The 18,365-nt window shown below is 59.1% G+C and overlaps 2 protein-coding genes across 3 annotated transcripts in view; both read left to right on the top strand.

Annotated features, from left to right (window-relative positions):
- Nucleotides 1–751: 751 nt before the first annotated feature.
- On the top strand, nucleotides 752–11,350 carry CCDC124 (coiled-coil domain containing 124). Its single transcript, XM_053898298.1, is given in 7 exon segments — nucleotides 752–856; nucleotides 5,989–6,160; nucleotides 9,933–10,122; nucleotides 10,646–10,760; nucleotides 10,899–10,947; nucleotides 10,949–10,996; nucleotides 10,998–11,350. Coding segments are annotated over 6 exon segments (672 nt in total). The 5' UTR covers nucleotides 752–856; nucleotides 5,989–6,001; the 3' UTR covers nucleotides 11,109–11,350.
- A 5,292-nt stretch (nucleotides 11,351–16,642) lies between these two features.
- Nucleotides 16,643–18,365, top strand: part of KCNN1 (potassium calcium-activated channel subfamily N member 1) — a 33,072-nt gene continuing 31,349 nt past the window's right edge. Inside the window, exon 1 of one of the 2 annotated variants that reach the window (XM_053898294.1) lies at nucleotides 16,643–16,759. The gene's annotated coding sequence lies outside the window, so the exon portion shown is untranslated. Of the gene's footprint in view, nucleotides 16,760–17,735; nucleotides 17,864–18,365 lie in introns of those variants that run through there. The other variant, XM_053898293.1, reaches the window with a different exon arrangement.

The raw sequence follows: 18,365 nt of genomic DNA on the forward strand, positions 1-18,365 counted from the left end.
CAGCCAGGTCCAGGGTAACCACCCTCAGACCCCTAGTACTCCCCATGTTTACAGATGAGGACACGGAGCCCCAGGAAATGCAGAAACTCTCAAGTGTAGGTGCCTGGGACAAATTGACCCCCCAAACGAATTGCTGAATAAAATAAAAAAGCAAGGTGCGTGTGCAGGGGGTGGGTGAGAGTGGAGCATTTCAGGAGGGGCCGGCGAGGAATTTGAGCTGCTGGGGGGGGGGGGGGGGGGAGCTTACATTTTGAGTAAATTCACTTCCTGGTGTCTCTGAGCCTCGGTTTCCCCAGCTGAACGGGGTGGGGTGTGTTCGTTTCTCTGCCACTTTCTCCGGCCTCCCCTCTCCCCAGCTTCGCAGGTGGGACGCAGAGAGTGTGGATTAGAAGAAGCGCCTTCCCAGCGCAAAGCGACAGCACAATTTGGGAGGATTCTTCTGGGCTTGGCCGGCTGCGGACAGAGATTGGGCCGCAGGCTCTGGCGCCCCCTGGTGGCAGGGCAACTCCCGCCCGACGCCGTCGGACCACGTGTGAAGTGGAGGCCGCCATATTTCATCCGGGCAACGGCCATCTTGGTAAAGGCGACATTCTAGATTGTCGTTTATTAGCCGCCTCTCCTAGTTTGCCAATATCTGAAGCGAGAGGAGGGGGTGGGGGCCTCATAAAATAGCCTCTTCGCGGAGAGGAAAAGAAGTGGCTGGTAACCTTGGCTCGGGTGGGAGGCCAGGGAGCGTTTCCCTTACCAAGATGGCGACAACGCCGACACGTCATCAGCCCGCGCCTCCGGGAGCTCGGCGCGCAAGCCCTGCGGTGACGTCATGGCTTCGCGACCGGGCCGGCGCTGGGGGAAGGAGGTAGGAGCGGCCGCGGCGCGGGCGGAGCCGGGGGGCGGGGTGCGGGTGGGCCCGGCGGGGTGGCTAGGCCTGAGACCGTCTCCCTGGGGGGGGCTGGAGGTGGGGTGGTCGGAGACCCGGGCACTTTCAGCGTCCAGGCAAGACGGCTCTCGCGGGGGCTGTGCCCATTTCCCGGAGCGGGCGACCGAGACCCGGGGAGAACTGCATCCTTTTCGAGGCCAGCCAGCTCCAGCCCTGCCAGGCTTGGGGGTGACAGAGCTGGGTACGGACGCCCCCCGGTGTCTTGCAGTGGGGTCAGGACTGGGGAGAGGCACGACGGGCAAGGGGGAGCCCGGAAGGGGTAGCGGGAGGGCTTCTTGGAAGAGGCGGTGTTGAGCTTTATCTTCTATTCTCTCTTTACTTTTGCATCCAATCAACCACGTGGGCCCGGATTCCGTCCTAAACGTACCCCCTTGTCCACCCGGAGCCACTCCCCGGATCCCTGCCTGAGTTCCTTGCTTATCGCACCCCTACAGTTCGCCTCTTATCCACAGATCAGCGCCTCCCGGTTCTAACACCCTCCGCATGTTTCCATCACCCTGAAATACAGATCCCCGCTTCGCAGCCTGCCTCCCCCACCCTCCTGGGGGCTCAGGAGCCCCTGACTCCTTCAGGCCTTTTCTTAGACGTCTCCTTCAGGAAGCCCTTTAACCCCAGCCTGGGTCAGAAACCCCCCTCGAGGCTTCCCCAGCGCCCTGCGTGTCCCCATCACAGTTCTTATGGCAAGTTGTCACTCTTACTGTCTAAGCCCTAGCCAGCCTGGCGGTCAGATGGGTGCTGCTTCGCTACTCAGTGTCCCACGGGTACTAGGTGCTCGGTGCGTGTTTACTGAGTGACAGCATGAGTAAGTGTTTACCACAACAGAAGAGAAGCTGTCTGTGTAAAGCTCGGGCTGCCATTAAAAAATACCACAGACTGGGCGGCCTAAGCAACAGGAATTTCTGTGCCCACGGTTCTGGAAGGGAGGAAATGCAAGATCCAAGTGCCCCCCGGTTTGGTTCCTGACGCAGGCACCCTTCCTGACTTGCAAATGGCCACCTTCTCAACCGAGTCCTCACGTGGTGCAGAGAGCAAGGCCTGGTGTCTTTTGCAATGATAGGGCCACCAGCCCCATTAGATTAGGGCCCCACCCTTATGACTTCGCTTAATCGCTATGGCTCCCTCACTGGCCCTGTCTCCAAAGACAGTCGCCTTGAGGGTTAGGGCTTGTTGAGCCCCTACTGTACCGGGCAGTGGGGACCCAGTAGGGACCAAGGCAGTCCCTGCCTTCGCAGAACTCCCAGGCTGGTGGGAAACATGGACATTTGTCAAATAATCATATACATGAACATAAAATAGCAACCCGGACGAGGGCCTCAAAGAGAAGCTTGTGGTCTGAGAGAGGGTGTCTCAGGGAAGGCTTCATGGAGGCAGACACACCTGAGGTAGGCCCTGAAATTTTTTTTTTTTTTTAATGTTTTTATTTATTTTTGAGACAGAGAGAGACAGAGCATGAGCAGGGAAGGGGCAGAGAGAGAGGGAGACACAGAATCAGAAGCAGGCTCCAGGCTCTGAGACATCAGCACAGAGCCCGATGCGGGGCTCGAACTCACAGACCGTGAGATCATGACCTGAGCTGAAGTCGGACGCTTAACCGACTGAGCCACCCAGGCGCCCCAATAGGCCCTGAAATTTAAATAGGAGTTAACTGGGGCGCCTGGGTGGCTCGGTCAGCGAAGCGTCCGACTTCGGCTCAGGTCGTGATCTCACGGGTCCTGAGTTCAAGCCCCATGTCCGGCCCTGTGCTGACAGCTCAGAACCTGGAGCCTGCTTTGGATTGTGTGTCTCCCTCTCTCTCTCTCTGCCTCTCTCTCCCTCTCTCTCTCAAAAATAAATAAACATTAAAAAAATGAAAATAAATAAATAGTCAATTGGGTAAAAAGAGGCGTGAAGAGCAGCCAGGTGGAGGATGCAGCAAGTGCAAAGGCCCTGAGGTGGGAACCTGCAGTATGTTTGGAAAATGGCAGGGAGGCTGGCGTGGCTGCCACCAGTGAGTGAGGGGAAGATGGAGGGAGAGTAGGGTGGCAGGTTTTCTCTCTTTAAAGTTTATTCATAGAGAGAGCGCGCGCACAAGTGGGAGAGGGGCAGAGAGAGGGAGAGAATCCCAAGCAGGCTTCACACTGTGTGGATCCCCACGTGGGGCTCGACCCAGGAGATCATGACCTGGGCCAAAACCAAGAATCAGAAGCTCGACCCAACTGAGCGCCCCGGGCGCCCCCGGGTGGGGAGTTTTCTAATCTGTAACTTGGACAGTGACTCCCAATTCTTGGCACTCCCCTGGAGAATCCAGGGTGGGGGTGGTTCTATTGAGTATATTGTGGGCACTCAGTAATGAATGCTGACTTAGGTGGTCAAGGAGCAGCTGGGAGGCCCGCGGGATCAGGCCAGCATATCCCCCTGTGGCAGCTCTTAAATCCAGGGGGTCGGGAGAGAGACTGGGATCCATGCTGTGTCTCAGCTCAAGGGGAGCACTTCAGCTGTGATCGCAGCTCTGAGTCTCCTGGGTCCACTGATCGCCCCTACTTTGCCCTGCTCTGCCCCATGGGGCGCTCTCCTCAGTCTCAGCCTGGACCACCTGGCCAGGAGGCCACCCCTTGATGTTACGTGTGGGGGGGGGGGGGGGAGAGCAGTGGCCTCAGAATCCTGATCCGCGGGGAACATCAATGGGGTCTGTCAGGACCCCGGGGTGGGCCAGCGGTTAGGAGCACAGAGTTGGGATTGGGGGTCTGGGTGCCTTCATCTGTAAACTGGGGCTGAAAGTAGCCTCTGCTGCTGCTGCTGGGGGGATGAAGTGGTTTAGCGTGTCCCTGGTGCCAAGCATCGGTCCGAGTTGACATCGTTATTACTGCCCGGCTCCATCCGACCCCACACCTCCCGTTCTGCCCATCGCATCATTGTCGTCCCCTGGCCTATCCACGCAGCAGCCACAGTGGGCTTGGGAGCAGCCTGAATCAAAATGTGTCCGTGCCCTGCTCCGGGCTGCTTAACGGCTCCCTGGTGCCCAGAGAATAAAATCCTTGCTCTTCCTTGGCCCATAATACCCCACTCTGACAGCCCTGTGCCCTCCCACCCTCTTTTCCTCCCCCTCCCCAGCGCTCAGTGGCCTCATCAGTGCTGCAGGGTCTTTGCATATCCTGTGCCCTCTGCCCAGAAGCCTCACCCCTTCACCCTCACAGGACTGCCTCTGACCCGTCCCGCGGGGCTCAGCTCTGCCGTCACATACCAGGGTTGTGAGAATCCACTCAGACGCTGCGTATAAAACACGAAGCCCAGTGCACAGAGCTGCTGCAGATGGGAGCTGATGTTAGAGTTTCCAGAGGGCTCCAAGGTGGAAGCTCCTTGCCCCACAAGTCACACAGCTAGGAGGCTGGAATGGGGTGGCCTGGTGGTCCTGGGTCAAAGTGGCCCCCACGTTCTCTCCCCTTCATCTGTGGATGCTGGGCCTATTTCCCTAAGGGGACTGAGCTGGAGGTATTCAGGGGAGACAAACAACCCGGGAGTCAGGAACATCAGCCCATTTCCCAGATGACGAAAACTGAGGCCCGGAGGACTGAAGGCACATGCCCTGGGCCGCACAGCCTTCCCTTTCTCACCTGGAAGGCAGGCTTTGGAGGTGAGACTCTGGGCTCAGAGCTATGTGACCTGGCCAGGTACCTTGACTTCCCCATCTCAGAATTGGTAACAGGGGCAGTGCCCACATTTAAAGCTTTGGAGGCATTCATGAAATTTTTTTTTTTTTTTTTTTTTTGAGTAAGCTCTGTGCTGTGGGACTTGAACTCATGACCCTGAGATCAAGAGTCCCATGCTCTACCGACCGAGCCACGTAGGCACCCCGCTTTGGAGGCATTCGGTTGAGTTGGTCCATATGAAGGGGTTAGTGGAGGGAGGGTGGTGCCTGCTGTTCGTGTATATCATTTCCCCAGCACCCGGCGTGGGGCTTGCACCGACCATGTGCCTGCTGGACAACAGCTTTCCACTTCTACATCTCCTGGCTGTGCAAGCCTGGGCTGGGTCACTGGGAGCAGTTCACGGCAGCCGAGTACCCAGCGAGGAGGATTCGGCCTCAGGGTTCTGGGGACCGAGGTGTCATGAGTGGCAGAATAGGAGGGGCCACACACAGACTGGCCCGCAGGGGTCCACCGAAGCATGACTCCAAAAGCCAAATTGTGGAGGGGCGCCTGGGGGGCCCAGTCAGTGAAACATCCAACTTAGGCTCAGGTCGTGATCTCACAGTTTGTGTGTTCGAGCCTCACGTCGGGCTCCGCGCTGACAGGGTGGAGCCTGCTTGGGATTCCGTCTCTCTCTCTCTCTCTCTCTCTCTCTCTCTCTCTCTCTCTCTCTCTGTCTCTCTCTCTCTCTCCCCCCCTCCCCCGCCCGTCTCCCACTCGTGTTTTCTCTCAAAATAAATAAATAAATAAACTTAAAAAATGATGAAAAAAAAATGAAAGCCAAAAAGCGGAAACAACCCGGGTGAACGTCAGTGGTGAACAGATAAACAAAATGTGGTCAATCTGTACAATGGAATATTACTCGGCCATTAAAAAAAAGAACGAAGCACTGACATGCTAAAAAGCATAGAGGAACCTTGAAAACATCACACCGAGTGAAAGAAGCCAGGCCACAAAAGGCCACAGAATGCACCGTTCTGTTTATATGAAACGTCCAGAAGAGGCAAATCCATAGAGACAGAAGGCAGATCGGTGGTTGTCAGGGGCTAGGGGGAGGGGGGAGGGTGCGTGACTGTTTGTTAGTGGGTGCGGGGTTTCCTTTTGGGGTGCCGGGAATGTTCCAGAACTATAGAGGCGATGGTTGTACAACATTGCGAATGTATTAAATGCCACCAAATTGGGCACTTGAAAATGGTTCATTTTTTGTTGTGTGAGTTTCACCTCAATCCATTTTTTTTTTTTTTAGAGGGAGATCACTAAGTCTGAGGCCCTCATTTTACAGACAAGGCCCTTGAGGCTCCAAGGGGCTCTTGACTGCAAGTGTGGGCGCGGGGGCGCCGAAGGCCGCCTGTCCCCTGCTCACTGGTCCCTGCCCTCCTCCCGCAGCCTGCTGAGGGATATGCCCAAGAAGTTCCAGGGTGAGAACACCAAGTCGGCAGCGGCCCGGGCGCGGAGGGCTGAGGCCAAGGCGGCAGCTGATGCCAGGAAGCAGAAGGAGCTGGAGGATGCCTACTGGAAGGATGAGGACAAACACGTCATGAGGAAGGAACAGCGCAAGGTGGGTGGTTCCCAGGCTCCCGCAGTCAACATGGAAACGAGGAAGAAGGTGGCAGGAGGCCCCTGGGGCTTTGGCTAGAAAGTGAGAAGGCCCTGGACATAGACCAAGGACGAGGAGGGCGGTGGAGGCAAAGGCCTGGGGGGGGGTCATTAGGCAAGGCAGCCACCACCCTCTGCGGGCTCCTCTCTCTCCTCCGTGTCATGTCTGGGAAGGGTGTTGATCGCTGCTCAACACCCTTCAGGGTCCGGGACCGTCCCGCCCTGAAAAGAACGAGACAGCCCCAGACGTCCGCAGCGACGAGGCTGGGAGCTGCTGTACTAGGTCCCCCGCATCCACCCTGCTGACCCCAGGGCTCGCAGGCTCTTCTAGGTGTGTGCAAAAACACAGAAGAGTGCAGGGATGGCCATCTGTCCCCTAGTGGGTCCCAGTGTCAGGCACCCAGTGGGTAACTGAATTGGTGTCCGGGAAGTGGATCACGGGTGACGCTGACTGGCTCTGTCCAGTAGGTGGCGCCAGAGACCCACCGTCGCTGTCTCTGCTTGTCCCCCCGGGGGGCTGATCAGAGGTTCCTGACCAGACTGCAGAAAATATCACTGGTGACATACCTTCCCTGCTTGCCCGGTTCCGGGCATGCCTGGGTGCTTTTGGGAGTTTTTCCCATCACCTTGCTGTGCAGGACTGGATCCTGCCTTATTTTTAGTTGGACATGGCACGTCATTGGTTCCCTCCCCACACCCTGTGCTGCATTGGGTCCGTGGAGGTCTTTCAAGTTTCTTTTTGACTGTCCATATTTTGATAATATAGGATAGTTGAAAACCCAAAAGAAAAAAAAACATCGTCTGCCAAAGAGCCCTTATGCATTATGCAGAGAGAAAAAGCCAGAGACCTTTTTTTTTTTTTTTTTTTTTTTAAAGTAGGCTCCATGCCCAGCACGGGGCTTCAACTTGCGACCCTGAGATCAAGACTTGACCTGAGCTCAGGAGTCAATGTTTAACTGCCTGAGCTCACCAGGTGCCCCACAGAGACCTGAAGCAGAGGTAGCAGCCCAGGCCCCAGGCCCCAAGAGCCCTCCCTGGGCTAGTGTCTTGGGCTCTGGGGTCCCTGGTTGAGAAAAGTGCGGCACAGATAAGGCAGGAAGCCCAGGTCGCAGGGCTGTGGGGAAGGGCTGGGACTAGCCGAGGCCATGGGTCTACCTTTTGGTCTGTTACAAGGGTTGGCTTAAAGGACAGGCCCTGTCCTGGGTGTGTGGCTTAGGGAGCTGTCTGTCTGCCCGCCTGTGTAGCACGCGCCTACAAGAACATGCAGAGCAGAGGTCGGATAGGCTGGAGGGGCCAGATGAGCTCTCACAGCTTTTTGACCCTGTCCTTCTGGCACAGAGCCACCATATGCAAATGGACTAAAACCTTTACCAAAACAGGTGGAGGACTGTAGTTTGCCAACCCCTGCCGTCTGGAATATTCCCAGCCTCCAGGCCCTTCCCAGGCAGTCCACCCTCCTGACTGTTTTGCATGGAGTTGCCAACATTGGGTGGTTTTCTGCGGTTTGTCTAGCCCTCTTCCTGCTGATGGGCATGTGGTGCCCACAGTTTACGTGACCCATCTAGTCCTTCTTTTCTTCCCTATACAACAGCTGCTTTAAAAACATTGTTTCTGTGGGGGCCCCTGGGTGGCTCAGTCGGTTAAGCGTCCCACTCTTGGTTTCGGCTCAGGTCATGATCTCACGGTCCGTGAGTTTGAGCCCCGCGTCGGGCTCTGTGCTGACAGCTCAGAGCCTGGAGCCTGCTTCCGATTCTGTGTCTCCCTCTCTCTCTGCCCCTTCCCTGTTCATGCTCTGTCTCTCCCTGTCTCAAAAATAAATTAAAAAAAGTTAAAAAAAAATTAAAAAATAAAGAAAAAAGCAAATTCATGCTCACTCCAAAACACTAAAAAACCCACGTCCTCTCTCACGTGACACCAGACTTTTCTCACCCAGTGTCCTACCCTAAAGCCCGTGTCTTCAGTTCAATAGGGTCCCACAGCCATATTTCTCCTGGCCACCAGGCAGCGGTCGCGGATGGGGCCGTAATTCATCGCCGCCCCCCTCCCCCGCCGCCCGGAAGTCAGCAGTTTATCTCCACTTGTTCCGTATTAAGCAGCTCTGCCCGAGCACCTGACTCTCCGGGTTCCATGTCAATTATTTATGAGACTCACTTTTTATGGCTCAGGAATATTCTGCAGAGTGGACTTATCGTCACCCATCACCAGATACTGCCAATTGCTGATGGCTCTGTTTTTACAAACTGCAAGTGACTTTGTCAAAAAATTTTGCTGAATGTCAAAGCATAAATGCTCATGCTTCCTCCTCAGTCCCATGTCACTAGAGACTAACGGCCGCAAGCGAGTGTCTTTCCTGAGTTATTGGAGCTTTTTGGAATTCATGCATCCATGCAGCATACTTTTACTAACACCTACTGTGTTACTGGGCCTGGGGCCAGCAGGCAGCTGTTCAAAACCCAGGCCAGGGCCTGCCTCCTGCCTCCTGCCTCCGGGACACACCAGATAGTCAGAAGACCAGAAGCAGGGATTTGCGGAACACGGGAAAGAGCCATGGGGCGGAGGGGCCGATAAGGAGCCAGGAGCTCGGGAGGAGCCAGAGTTAGCCGGGGAAGGAGGCCTCGGCGCCCCAGGAGGAGAGGACAGCCAGTGCAAAGGCTGAGGCAGGGCCGTGTTGGGGACAGAACGAACATGGGCTGTATGAGTACCGCGCAGGGACTAGGGGGCCTCGGGAGGACATTACCTCTAATTGACGGGTAAACCCAGGCTCGGACAGTGGCCCTGCCTGAGGTGCCTGAACACAGATGTGGGGGCCCTCAACCTTTAACCTCGCCTCCACTTTCCTGCTGGGCAGGCAGGTTAGAGTTCAGAGGCCCAGTGGGACACTTCGTTCCACTATAGGAGTGTCACAGAGGGCACTGAAGGAGTGGGGATCACCCCCAGGGCATGGAAGTCAGATGGCAGAGGGTAGGCAGGTGGAGGTGCCTGAGGTGCAGGGCCCTGTGGGGGTGCAGGTGGGAGGTGGCCGAATATTCCAAGCCTGTGGTTGCCCTGCACTACGAATGAACCAGGCCATGACTCTGCCCCCTGGTGGAGGTGGTGAGGGGCAGCGGCCAAGGGCAAGTCCTGTACGTCAGATGGCATCAAGGCCTCGCTGGGGGGCAAGGTGGGACCGGTCACGGCCCCTGCGGCACTTGGCTAGGGACAGTGCCCATAAGGGCAGACCCCTGCCCCAGCCAGAAAATGGGCTCAGACCTTCCCTGGGTCCTGTCACCTTCGGAATCCAATACAAACCCCTCCCTTGAGGCCCCTTGGGGTCCCACCCTATGTCCTCCCCACCTCTTCTCCCGCCGAGCTTCCCCTCCCTGCTCCAGCCACACCAGCCTTTGTGAGTCTCTCCTCTGTCCTGCTAGGAGGTTCCTGCCTCAGGGCCTTTGCACCTGCATTCCCACCTCTAAGGACTTTCCTGTCTCTCTTCCTGTCTGGCTCCTCCTCCAGCCCAGGTGTCGCTTTTCCTTCAAGAGCCACCATCCATCTGCCCTGGCCAAGGTTCCCTTTGCTCCCATAGTACTGTAGGCCGGGAGCCCTCAGGTAGGCCTGTTGTGCTCCAGCTGTGTCCGCTGTGCCCAGCACAGGGTCTGGCACACAGCAGGGCCTCAGTCTGCCTTGGGTGAGATAGATAAAAACCCAGACCTCATGCCAGCGGTGGGGCCCACTCCTGATCGCCTCCCTCCCCCCAGGAGGAGAAGGAGAAGCGGCGCCTGGAGCAGCTAGAGCGCAAGAAGGAGACGCAGCGCCTGCTGGAGGAGGAAGACTCCAAGCTCAAGGGTGGCAAGGCCCCCCGGGCCACCGCGCCCAGCAAGGTCACCCGCGCCCAGATTGAGGAGACGCTCCGTCGAGACCACCAACACAAGGAAGCCCCAGACCCAGGTGGGGCTTTGGCTCGCTCTGGAGCTGCCTCTTTCCCCACTAAAGGCCAGGCCGCAGGACTAACCCTGGCTGAATCTAGAGCCCCTTCCTCACCCCCAGAGAAGCCGCCTGGGCTGTGTGGTGAAGCAGGGGTGGGCAGCGTCCTGGCAGGCCTGGCTTTGAGCACCGAGAGCATGGGCACAAACACGTGTGTATTTACTTGCTGTGCATCTGACCTCCGCTTGTGGTCCATGGGGTCCCCGGGGACTGAATGGGGTGCCCGGAGGGTAAGGAGACACCAGCCAGGAGTGGGGGGTGCCTCCCGTGTGCTCAGTTGCAGGGAAGTCAGGATGGCAGCGTGGCCTGGGCAGGGGCCTGGGCGCTGGGAGGACAGGAGAGCACCCCCCATCGTTCTTTGCCTGCTTGCCTCCTTCTCTCTCCTCTCTTCCCCCACTGCGTCTCTCTCATCTCTCCGGAGCTCTGCATCCCAGCTTATCTCTGTCCCTGTGTGTGTCCCTGTCACTTGGCTGTCTTCCGCCCCCAGCCGAGAAAGCCAAGAGCCACTTGGAGGTGCCGCTGGAGGAGAATGTGAACCGCCGCGTGCTGGAGGAGGGCAGTGTGGAGGCGCGCACCATCGAGGATGCCATCGCGGTGCTCAGGTGATGGGGTGGGGCTTGAGCGCCGGGGGTGGGGCTATGTGTCTGGGGGCGGAGCACGGCCCTCCCCGCGGGCGGGGGCCGCACCCTAGACCCCTCCCCCCCCCTCACTCCGCTCTCCTCCTCACTGTCCTCCCCTAGCGTGACGGAGGAGGCTGCAGACCGGCACCCAGAGCGTCGCATGCGGGCGGGCCTTCACCGCCTTCGAGGAGGCGCAGCTGCCGCGGCTCAAGCAAGAAAAACCCCAACATGCGGCTGTCGCAGCTGAAGCAGCTGCTCAAGAAGGAGTGGCTGCGGTCGCCAGACAACCCCATGAACCAGCGGGCCGTGCCCTTCAATACCCCCAAGTGAGCCCAGAACTGGGGGAGCCGCCCTACAGGCGGTCAGGGTCATGACCTCACACGCCGTCCGCTGGGTCAGCTGCGTGGGTTACAGAGAGGTCCGGGGCTGAGGCAAGCATCCTGGGGGCTAGGTGGCATCATCGGTCGTGCCTCCCACCGGAGGGTCCCTGCTTCAAGTGACACCCACCACCCCCTTCCTGCGCCCGTGGAGCCCTGGGGCTGATGCCCAATAAAGGCAATCGGTGAGGCAAACCGTGCACTCGACGTCTCTATGGGTGGTGGGTGGGTGGGTGGGTGGTGGGGAGAGGAGGGCTGGAATGCAGGGGTCACGGCCAGAGAAGATCAGGGCCCCCAACTGTGTGTTGTCGCAGCAAGCTGAGACCTGTGCCTGGCTCTTACGGCCTCCCCACCTGGCTGGCCACTTGTCCATTAAGGGACCTGGACCACCACCCCTCCACCCCTGGAAGCTTTGCTGGGCTGCTACAAGGGGGACTGCTCAGAGAGGTGGAGGCACTGGCTCCAGGTCACAAAGTACTTCAGGGGCAGAACCAGAGGCGAGCTGAAGGCGATGTGTTAGCATCCTGAGGTTCTGGTTCAGAGTCAGCAGTCAGGTCACATACTGTGCTCGGGGGTCAGGAAATGCTGGCTGCTCTGGTGTTACTCCAACAGGGGAGGCATCTGGGTCAAGTCATGGGCAGGCTTCCCAGTGGAGGATTTCTTCAGAGCGGTCCTGAGCGGGAGATGAGTCAGATCCCATTGTATAGGCAGGGCCGTAGGCAGGCGAGGGCCTGGAGGCTGGAACGGGCAGGTGGATCTGGGTAGGAATAAGTGTCCCATCAGAGGCTGCATGTCTGGGAAGGGTTGGGTGAGATCTTTTCCTGGTTCTGGCTTCCTAGAGCTTAGTCGGCCTTGGAAAGTTGGCAGAAAGGGAGGGCAGCAGCCAGATGGGCCCCCATGGGTAGGGGTAGGGTCCAAGCATTTACCAGGTCACTGCTATGGCTCTCACCCACGTGACAGCCTCCACAAGGCTGCCCTTGCGGCTTCTGGTCTCCATACCCCCCAACTGTGTGGCATCCAGGGCTGGGCCAAAGGGGGCCATGAGGGTTTCATGGAGGGAAGGCCTCGAAGGATGCATAGGAATTCTGTGCACAGACAGGGACAGAAAAGGCTGAAGGAACCACATGTGCAAAGGCCTGGAGGTCACAACTTTCTTGTTCAAGGGAGGGGTGCCATTAATAATTGGGTACAGCTAAAATGCAAAATGGAAGGTTCCTGAAGCAATTGCTGGTTGGCATAAAACTAACCAACATATATTGAACAATGGCTTAGTTTGGGGATCCTGGAGCCAACTCTAAAACCACCACTAGAAGACATGTGAGGAATCCAGGAAGTATTCCAGAAGACCCCGTGGGCTCTAGGGAGTGAGACAGAAAGCAGGCGCCCCTGCAGGGGTTGCCATGACAAGGAGGAAAATCGCACCAGGAAGCAGGGTGGGGAAGCCACCACCAAACTAGACCAGCTGTGAGGAAAACATCCCCTAGATGCTGGGCCCTGGCCTAGCACATGGTAATATGTCACCAAAGCCTGGGGGACAGCCCCATGAGATATTTATCCCCCTTTACAGATGGGAAAACGAAGCCACCTGCCTGTCACATAGCCAGAAGGCACCCAGGGCTGTGAGGGAGCCAGCAGGGACAGCAGTGGGGTCCAGAATCAGGTTGAAGGCCAAATAATGGGTGGAGGGGCCCAGATGTCTCCTCACAAATAGAGGGTTCTGCCTTTTACCTCTGCGGTCTTAGGCCAGGGCCTTAATGGGGCTAAGCTTCAATTTCCTCCTATATAAAACGGGACTAAAACAGTATCTAACCCCAGGCTATCTCGAGAATCAACGAGATGGTGCCTGGGAAGGGCATATCCTGAAGAAAGGCTTGGCAAAGGAGCCTCCTGCGTGGGCACGCTGAGGTCTTTGTGGTCTGGAATTGGGGGGGGGGGGGGAGGGGAGCGGTGGTGGTTAGCGACCAATGGTGAATAACCAGAAGGTAGATACCAGCTGGGCGTTCGGGGCCTCAGACGCCGGGCTGAAGAATAGGGCTTCACCGCAGGAAGGCAGGGAGCCACGGCGGGTCTTGTGAGCAAGGTAGGAAAGGTATCGGAGCTGCGTGTGGCAAGCTCTCCTGGGGACCTGCAGAGGGATGGCCGGTGGACCAGAGAGGAAATAACACTCAGGAGCTGAGAGGACCGCTTCGATCCTCTGACAAAGGGAATATGGTAATAGCCTTTGTTCCCTAGCACGGAAAAAAGCCCCTCTTCTTTCTCCGGCCCCGCCCCCGCGGAATCCCAGGCCCGCGCTTGCGCGCGGGGCAGCAGGAATCCCCGACTCGGCTGCAGTGCGCGGGAGGGGGCGTGAGACGGGAGTTCCGTGCTCTCCCAGCCCTCCCCGCGCGCGTTGCCGGGACAACCGGGCGGGGCTGTGGGGACGCCGGCGCTCACTGCGCCTGCGCGGGGGTGCTCGCTTCACGCGCTAGGGCTTTCCCGTCGAGCGCTGGTCTGGGAGGGAAAGCCTCGCCCTGCGCGCATGCGTCGATGCCCGACCGACCCCCGCCCTGTGGGCAAGGGAATCCTCACACGCCGCAGTGCGCACTGGGGGAGGGGTGGGGAAACCGGATCAAACCAAACCGGATCAAACCAGAGCGGGGTTTGCTGAGGAGGTGGCGGGGGAGGGAGAGAGAGTGGGGTCTTCCGGAGGTTCCCGCTCCGGCCCTAGCCGTCGCCTTGGCAACCGGGCGCGCGGGCCGCAGGGAGGGGTGCGGCGGCCTCAGGGAAGCCGGGCGGCTCTGCGCCTGCGTGGAGCGCGGCGCCGGTGGCCGGGGTTCCCCCTTGCGCGCCCCGGGGATTGACGGAGGAGGGTTCGCAGAGGAGAGGAGAGGGTGGGTGCCGGGGGAGAAGGGTAGCGCAGAGAGAGGGGCCGTGGAGGAGGAGGGGGGGGGGGGATGGTGGAGGGACAAGGAGGAAGGGTGGGTGCCAGAGAAGGTGGGGGGAAACGCGAAGGGCTGGGGAAGATGGGGAGAGGGGTGCAAGAGGAGTAGGAGGAGTCGGAGGATGCGGTAATGAGGGAGGGCGTGGAAGGAGGGGGGACAACAAAGGAAGAGAGAGGAGGGGAGGGGGAAACTTGAGGAGCAGTTAAGGGACGTGGACAGCGTGTGGGGGACAAAGAAAAGCCTAGGAAGGGAACATGTGCGGCGCCGGCGACAGCGTGATGGACTGGGAGAGGACGGACACTTCCAGGGCCCCTTCTCCTCCTCCTCCGCACGAACCCCAGGTTTGCTTGGCCAGAAGATCTGGGCTTAGAGTTTCCAGGTTTAGAAAAAGAAAACTACGTCGCCCAGTAAAACTTGACTTGCAGATAAACAACGAATACTTTTTATTTTTACAAGTATGTCCCATTCCGTGTCCTGTATTTTATGTGGCAGCCCTAATCGTGCGTGGTCGGGCACCCCCCCCCCTTACTGTCTTCCCCCACATTCCGGCCTGTCCTTTGAGACTTTCTGAAACCTCTCGGATGATGCCTTTGTCTCTTGCCTCGCTGGTTCCCCTGGTCCTGCATGCCAGGTCCCCCCACTTCCCATGCCAGTTCCCACCCTTCTGGCCTTGAACACCAGCCTGAGGTGTAGTCTGGGCCGGGCAGTGAAATGTGCAAAGACAGGCACTCACCCATCCCGACGCTTTCTCCCTCAGCACCCACAAGCCCCCCCCCCCCCCCCCCAGTCCATGGCTGTGGGTCTGGCCCTGCTGACACCACATGTCCCTGCTCATCCCCAGCCCATCACCTTTTCCCAGAACCCACAAGGCTCTGTATTCTCAGGGACCCCAGGAATCCCCCCACCTCCTCCGAATTCAACCCTCAATCTCTGGGCATATAAATATATAGATAGTAGTTGCTGAAAGCTTTCAAGGTAAATTTATGGAGGCAAGTATGGGAGGGGGGGTGTTTGATTTCTCAACACTGGCAGCTGCGTTTTCTGTCCATGGGGGGCACATACCCTCTCTGAGCTTTTATATCCAACAACAAAGAGATTTTCCCTTTATCCTCCCCTTGGTTTCAAAAAGTGTAAGCTATGAAACATGGAAAAGCTAATAACAAAGGAAAGGTCACTCCCTCCCTCAGTCGCTGCTGAGGTCACTGCTGCGGAAAGGTCACTGCTCCCAGTGCCCCCTCCTCCCCTCAGGCTTCGCTCTTCATACTTATTTGCCATCTGAGCAGACACGCCTCCGAGCTGGCTTCTCAACAGGCCTGGAACTCCGTCCCTGTGGACCATAACCATCATGTTATTCTGGAAACCGCTAAGCCATCCCTGGTGGGGAACATTTGGGGGCCTAGGGTTTTTAGTGTCCCTGTGCAAGGTGACACCCCTACGGAGCAGATGATGGATCTTTTGTGCCACGTCCCAGGGGTGCTTTCCAGAGTGGCTAGCTGGGGCAGTGGTGCTATCTCTGTCTTTGGAGCTGGGTAGCTCCTGGGGAGGTGCTGGGTCAGAGTTGGCCCACCCGTCATCAGCCAAGCCCAAGTTGCCGAGAACCCCCCATTCCCTGGGGGAGGCAGAAGGTGAACAAGTAACACAGCACACCAGGAATTGAAGACCTGAAACTAGAGGGATGTTCCCAGAGCAGGAGGTGACTTTGAACCGGGCTCTGAAAGACAATAGGGCGTGAGGGAAGGGTGATCTTGGCAGAAAGAAGGGCGGATGCAAAGCCCGAGGCTGGACACATTAACACAGAGGTTGAGTCAGGCCAGAGTGTGGGTGGGTGGGTCTAGGGAGACAGCCCTAGTGCTGAGACAAAAGGGAGTGGGAGCCGGAGCTCTCAGGACTTGGAAGAGGGGGAGAGTTCAAGGAGGAAGGTGCTAGTTCTGTAGACAGGGACAGGATCAGTCACATAGCTGAGTATGGAATTCTGTGGTTGCATCACGGAGAAGGGAGGAGGGAGGCCATGGGTGCGAGGCAAGGAGCAGTGGGAGGGGCCTTCTGGGGGCTCCGCAGGGCAGATGTCCAGGTTCAAGGGTGGAGGACTCCCCCCTCCCCCCGTGAAGCCACCCTGTCACTGCTGACTCTTGACCCTCCCTGTGTCCGGCCAAGGTGCAGACCTCAGCCTTCCCCCCCCCCCCCCCCCCGCCCGTGGAGAGTCATCCCCGCAGAGGTACTGGGTGGGACCCCTCATCGGTGGAGTCCCTGCGGTTCCCCCCAGCCCTCCCTCAATCTGCCTCCACAATGAATACCCTAGAGGTCCCCCGCCCCTTTGTTCTCTTTCCCTCCACACACGGTCACGGTCACGCTGGCGGCTCCTTCTGAGAGCATCTCACACACAATGGGGGGGGGGCGCTCCCAATCGCCCCCCACTCCATTCCCCCCCCGCCCCGCGGCCCCGCCCGCGCCGCGGAATCCCGGCCTCCGGGACCCCACCCGGGGAGTGCATTACCTTTCCAAGGGAGGCGCCCGGCGGCGTGGGGGGGCGGGGGGGAGGAGAGTTGGAGAGGGAGGGCTATTTTTAGAATGAATGGAAGAAAAGAGGGGGGAAAAAAACAACCAAAAAGAAAAAGGATGGAGGCTCATGGAAGCTTCCTGGCTCCCAAGAGGAAACCCCCCTCATCCCAGGCCACGGCGGAAGGTGGGTGGGGGTTCGGAGACTGGGTGGGTGGGGCTGCGGGGGGCAGGGGGCCGAGAGGGAGAACACGGTGGTCTGGGAGGGCACCACTCCTCCTGGGGTGGGGGGTGGGGGGCGGAATTGGATAACAGCAAAATACAGCCGGCAGCCCCAGAGACCTCGGAGAGCTGGAGGGACCCCAGAAGTGAATGCTGTCCAGTCGCAAGCAAGAAATGGGCTCAGAGAGGGGCCTGAACAGGGCCAAGGTCACAGGAGGGGCTGAGCCCTGCGCAGCGCCCCCTCTGCCATCCCCTAGTGACCCTAACCCCGGGAGCCGCATTCTTCTAATTTGGCAGAGTGACCTTCACAAACAATCTCGCGGCCCAGGGCCCGGCTGTTCACGTTCAGCGGGGTCCCTGAATCGTGCGGTGAGAAGAGGGACGTCACAGCCCAACAATGACATTAGAGAAGTTTTCTGTGGTTTGTTTCATGGCCACCCGAGGTACCCCTCCCTCACTGGGACCTTCCAGCCCCAGCAACGTCACCAGCTGCCTGAAGCCTCCGGGTCCCCCCTCCCCGGACCTCCCAGGCCCCAGAGCCCGCTCAAGGTGGGGGGCTGAATTGCCTCCCTTTCTCTCCGCGGCTCCATTCCTAACCCGGACGCCAGGAAGCGACCCCCCAGAGACAGGCGGGCAGCCGCATTTCTATGCTGCTGGGGCGCTGGGCCCCGGCCAGGGGCGCCCCAGCTCTGGGTCTCAGTTTCCCCATCTGTAAAATGAACGTGATGGGCCAGCGGCGGCGGAGGGTCCTCCCAGCTCTTTGAGCGTTCTTAGAGATTGGCTGTTCCACTCCTGCGGGGAGGGGGATTCCCCCCCCCCCCACCCTTTCTGGAAAAGCAGAGCGGGAGAGGGGGGTCGCACGGTGGCCGCCGCAGTCTGCCTCTCTCGCTCCACCGGGTAGGCGCCCCTCCCGGGGAGGCGGGGCGGGGCCCAGGTCGGCGGGGAGGGGGTCAGCTCTGCGGCGGCGCGCGCACACCCTCCCGGCTCACACGCCCTTGCCCGGCCGTGCACTTGTCTTCGCGCTCGGGCCAGGCGCTGGGGCTCCGGCGGCGGCGGCCGTCTCTGGCCGGTGAGTAGGCACTAGTGGGGCATTGGGGTGGGAGCGCTTACAGGGCGGAGGGCCCAGCGGCGCTCCCCTTCTCCTTGGTGGGCGTTTCGGTCAGGGTTTGCCCCGACTCCCGGAATTCAAAGGGGGGAGGTGCGGGAGGGAGGGGATCTCCGCCCCCCCCCCCCCAACTCCAAGCCTCGAGTCACTCCAGACGCCCCCCGCCCCAGCATCCCCCTGGGAGGAGGGGGGCTTCCGCTCCCGGAATTTGGAATGCGGAGACGTCCTCCCACAGAGGAGAAGGTGGAGACCAGGGGACCCTCAGGCGCTAGCTGGGGGTGGGGGGTGGGGGGGGGGGAAAGTGGCGGGGTGGGGGGGGGGCGGTGATGGCTCCATTGCTCCCTTCCCCTGCCTTCCCCCTCAGTCCTTCCACCTCTCACGGAGTGTGGTGGGGATTCCCCCGGCCGGCCCACTGCAGAGTGGAAGGGAACCCCCCCCACCCCCACCTGCCAGCCTACTGTGCGTG

This window comes from Panthera pardus, unplaced genomic scaffold, assembly GCF_024362965.1.
Source record: "Panthera pardus isolate Hobbes unplaced genomic scaffold, ASM2436296v1 HiC_scaffold_8, whole genome shotgun sequence".
Taxonomy (NCBI): domain Eukaryota; kingdom Metazoa; phylum Chordata; class Mammalia; order Carnivora; family Felidae; genus Panthera; species Panthera pardus.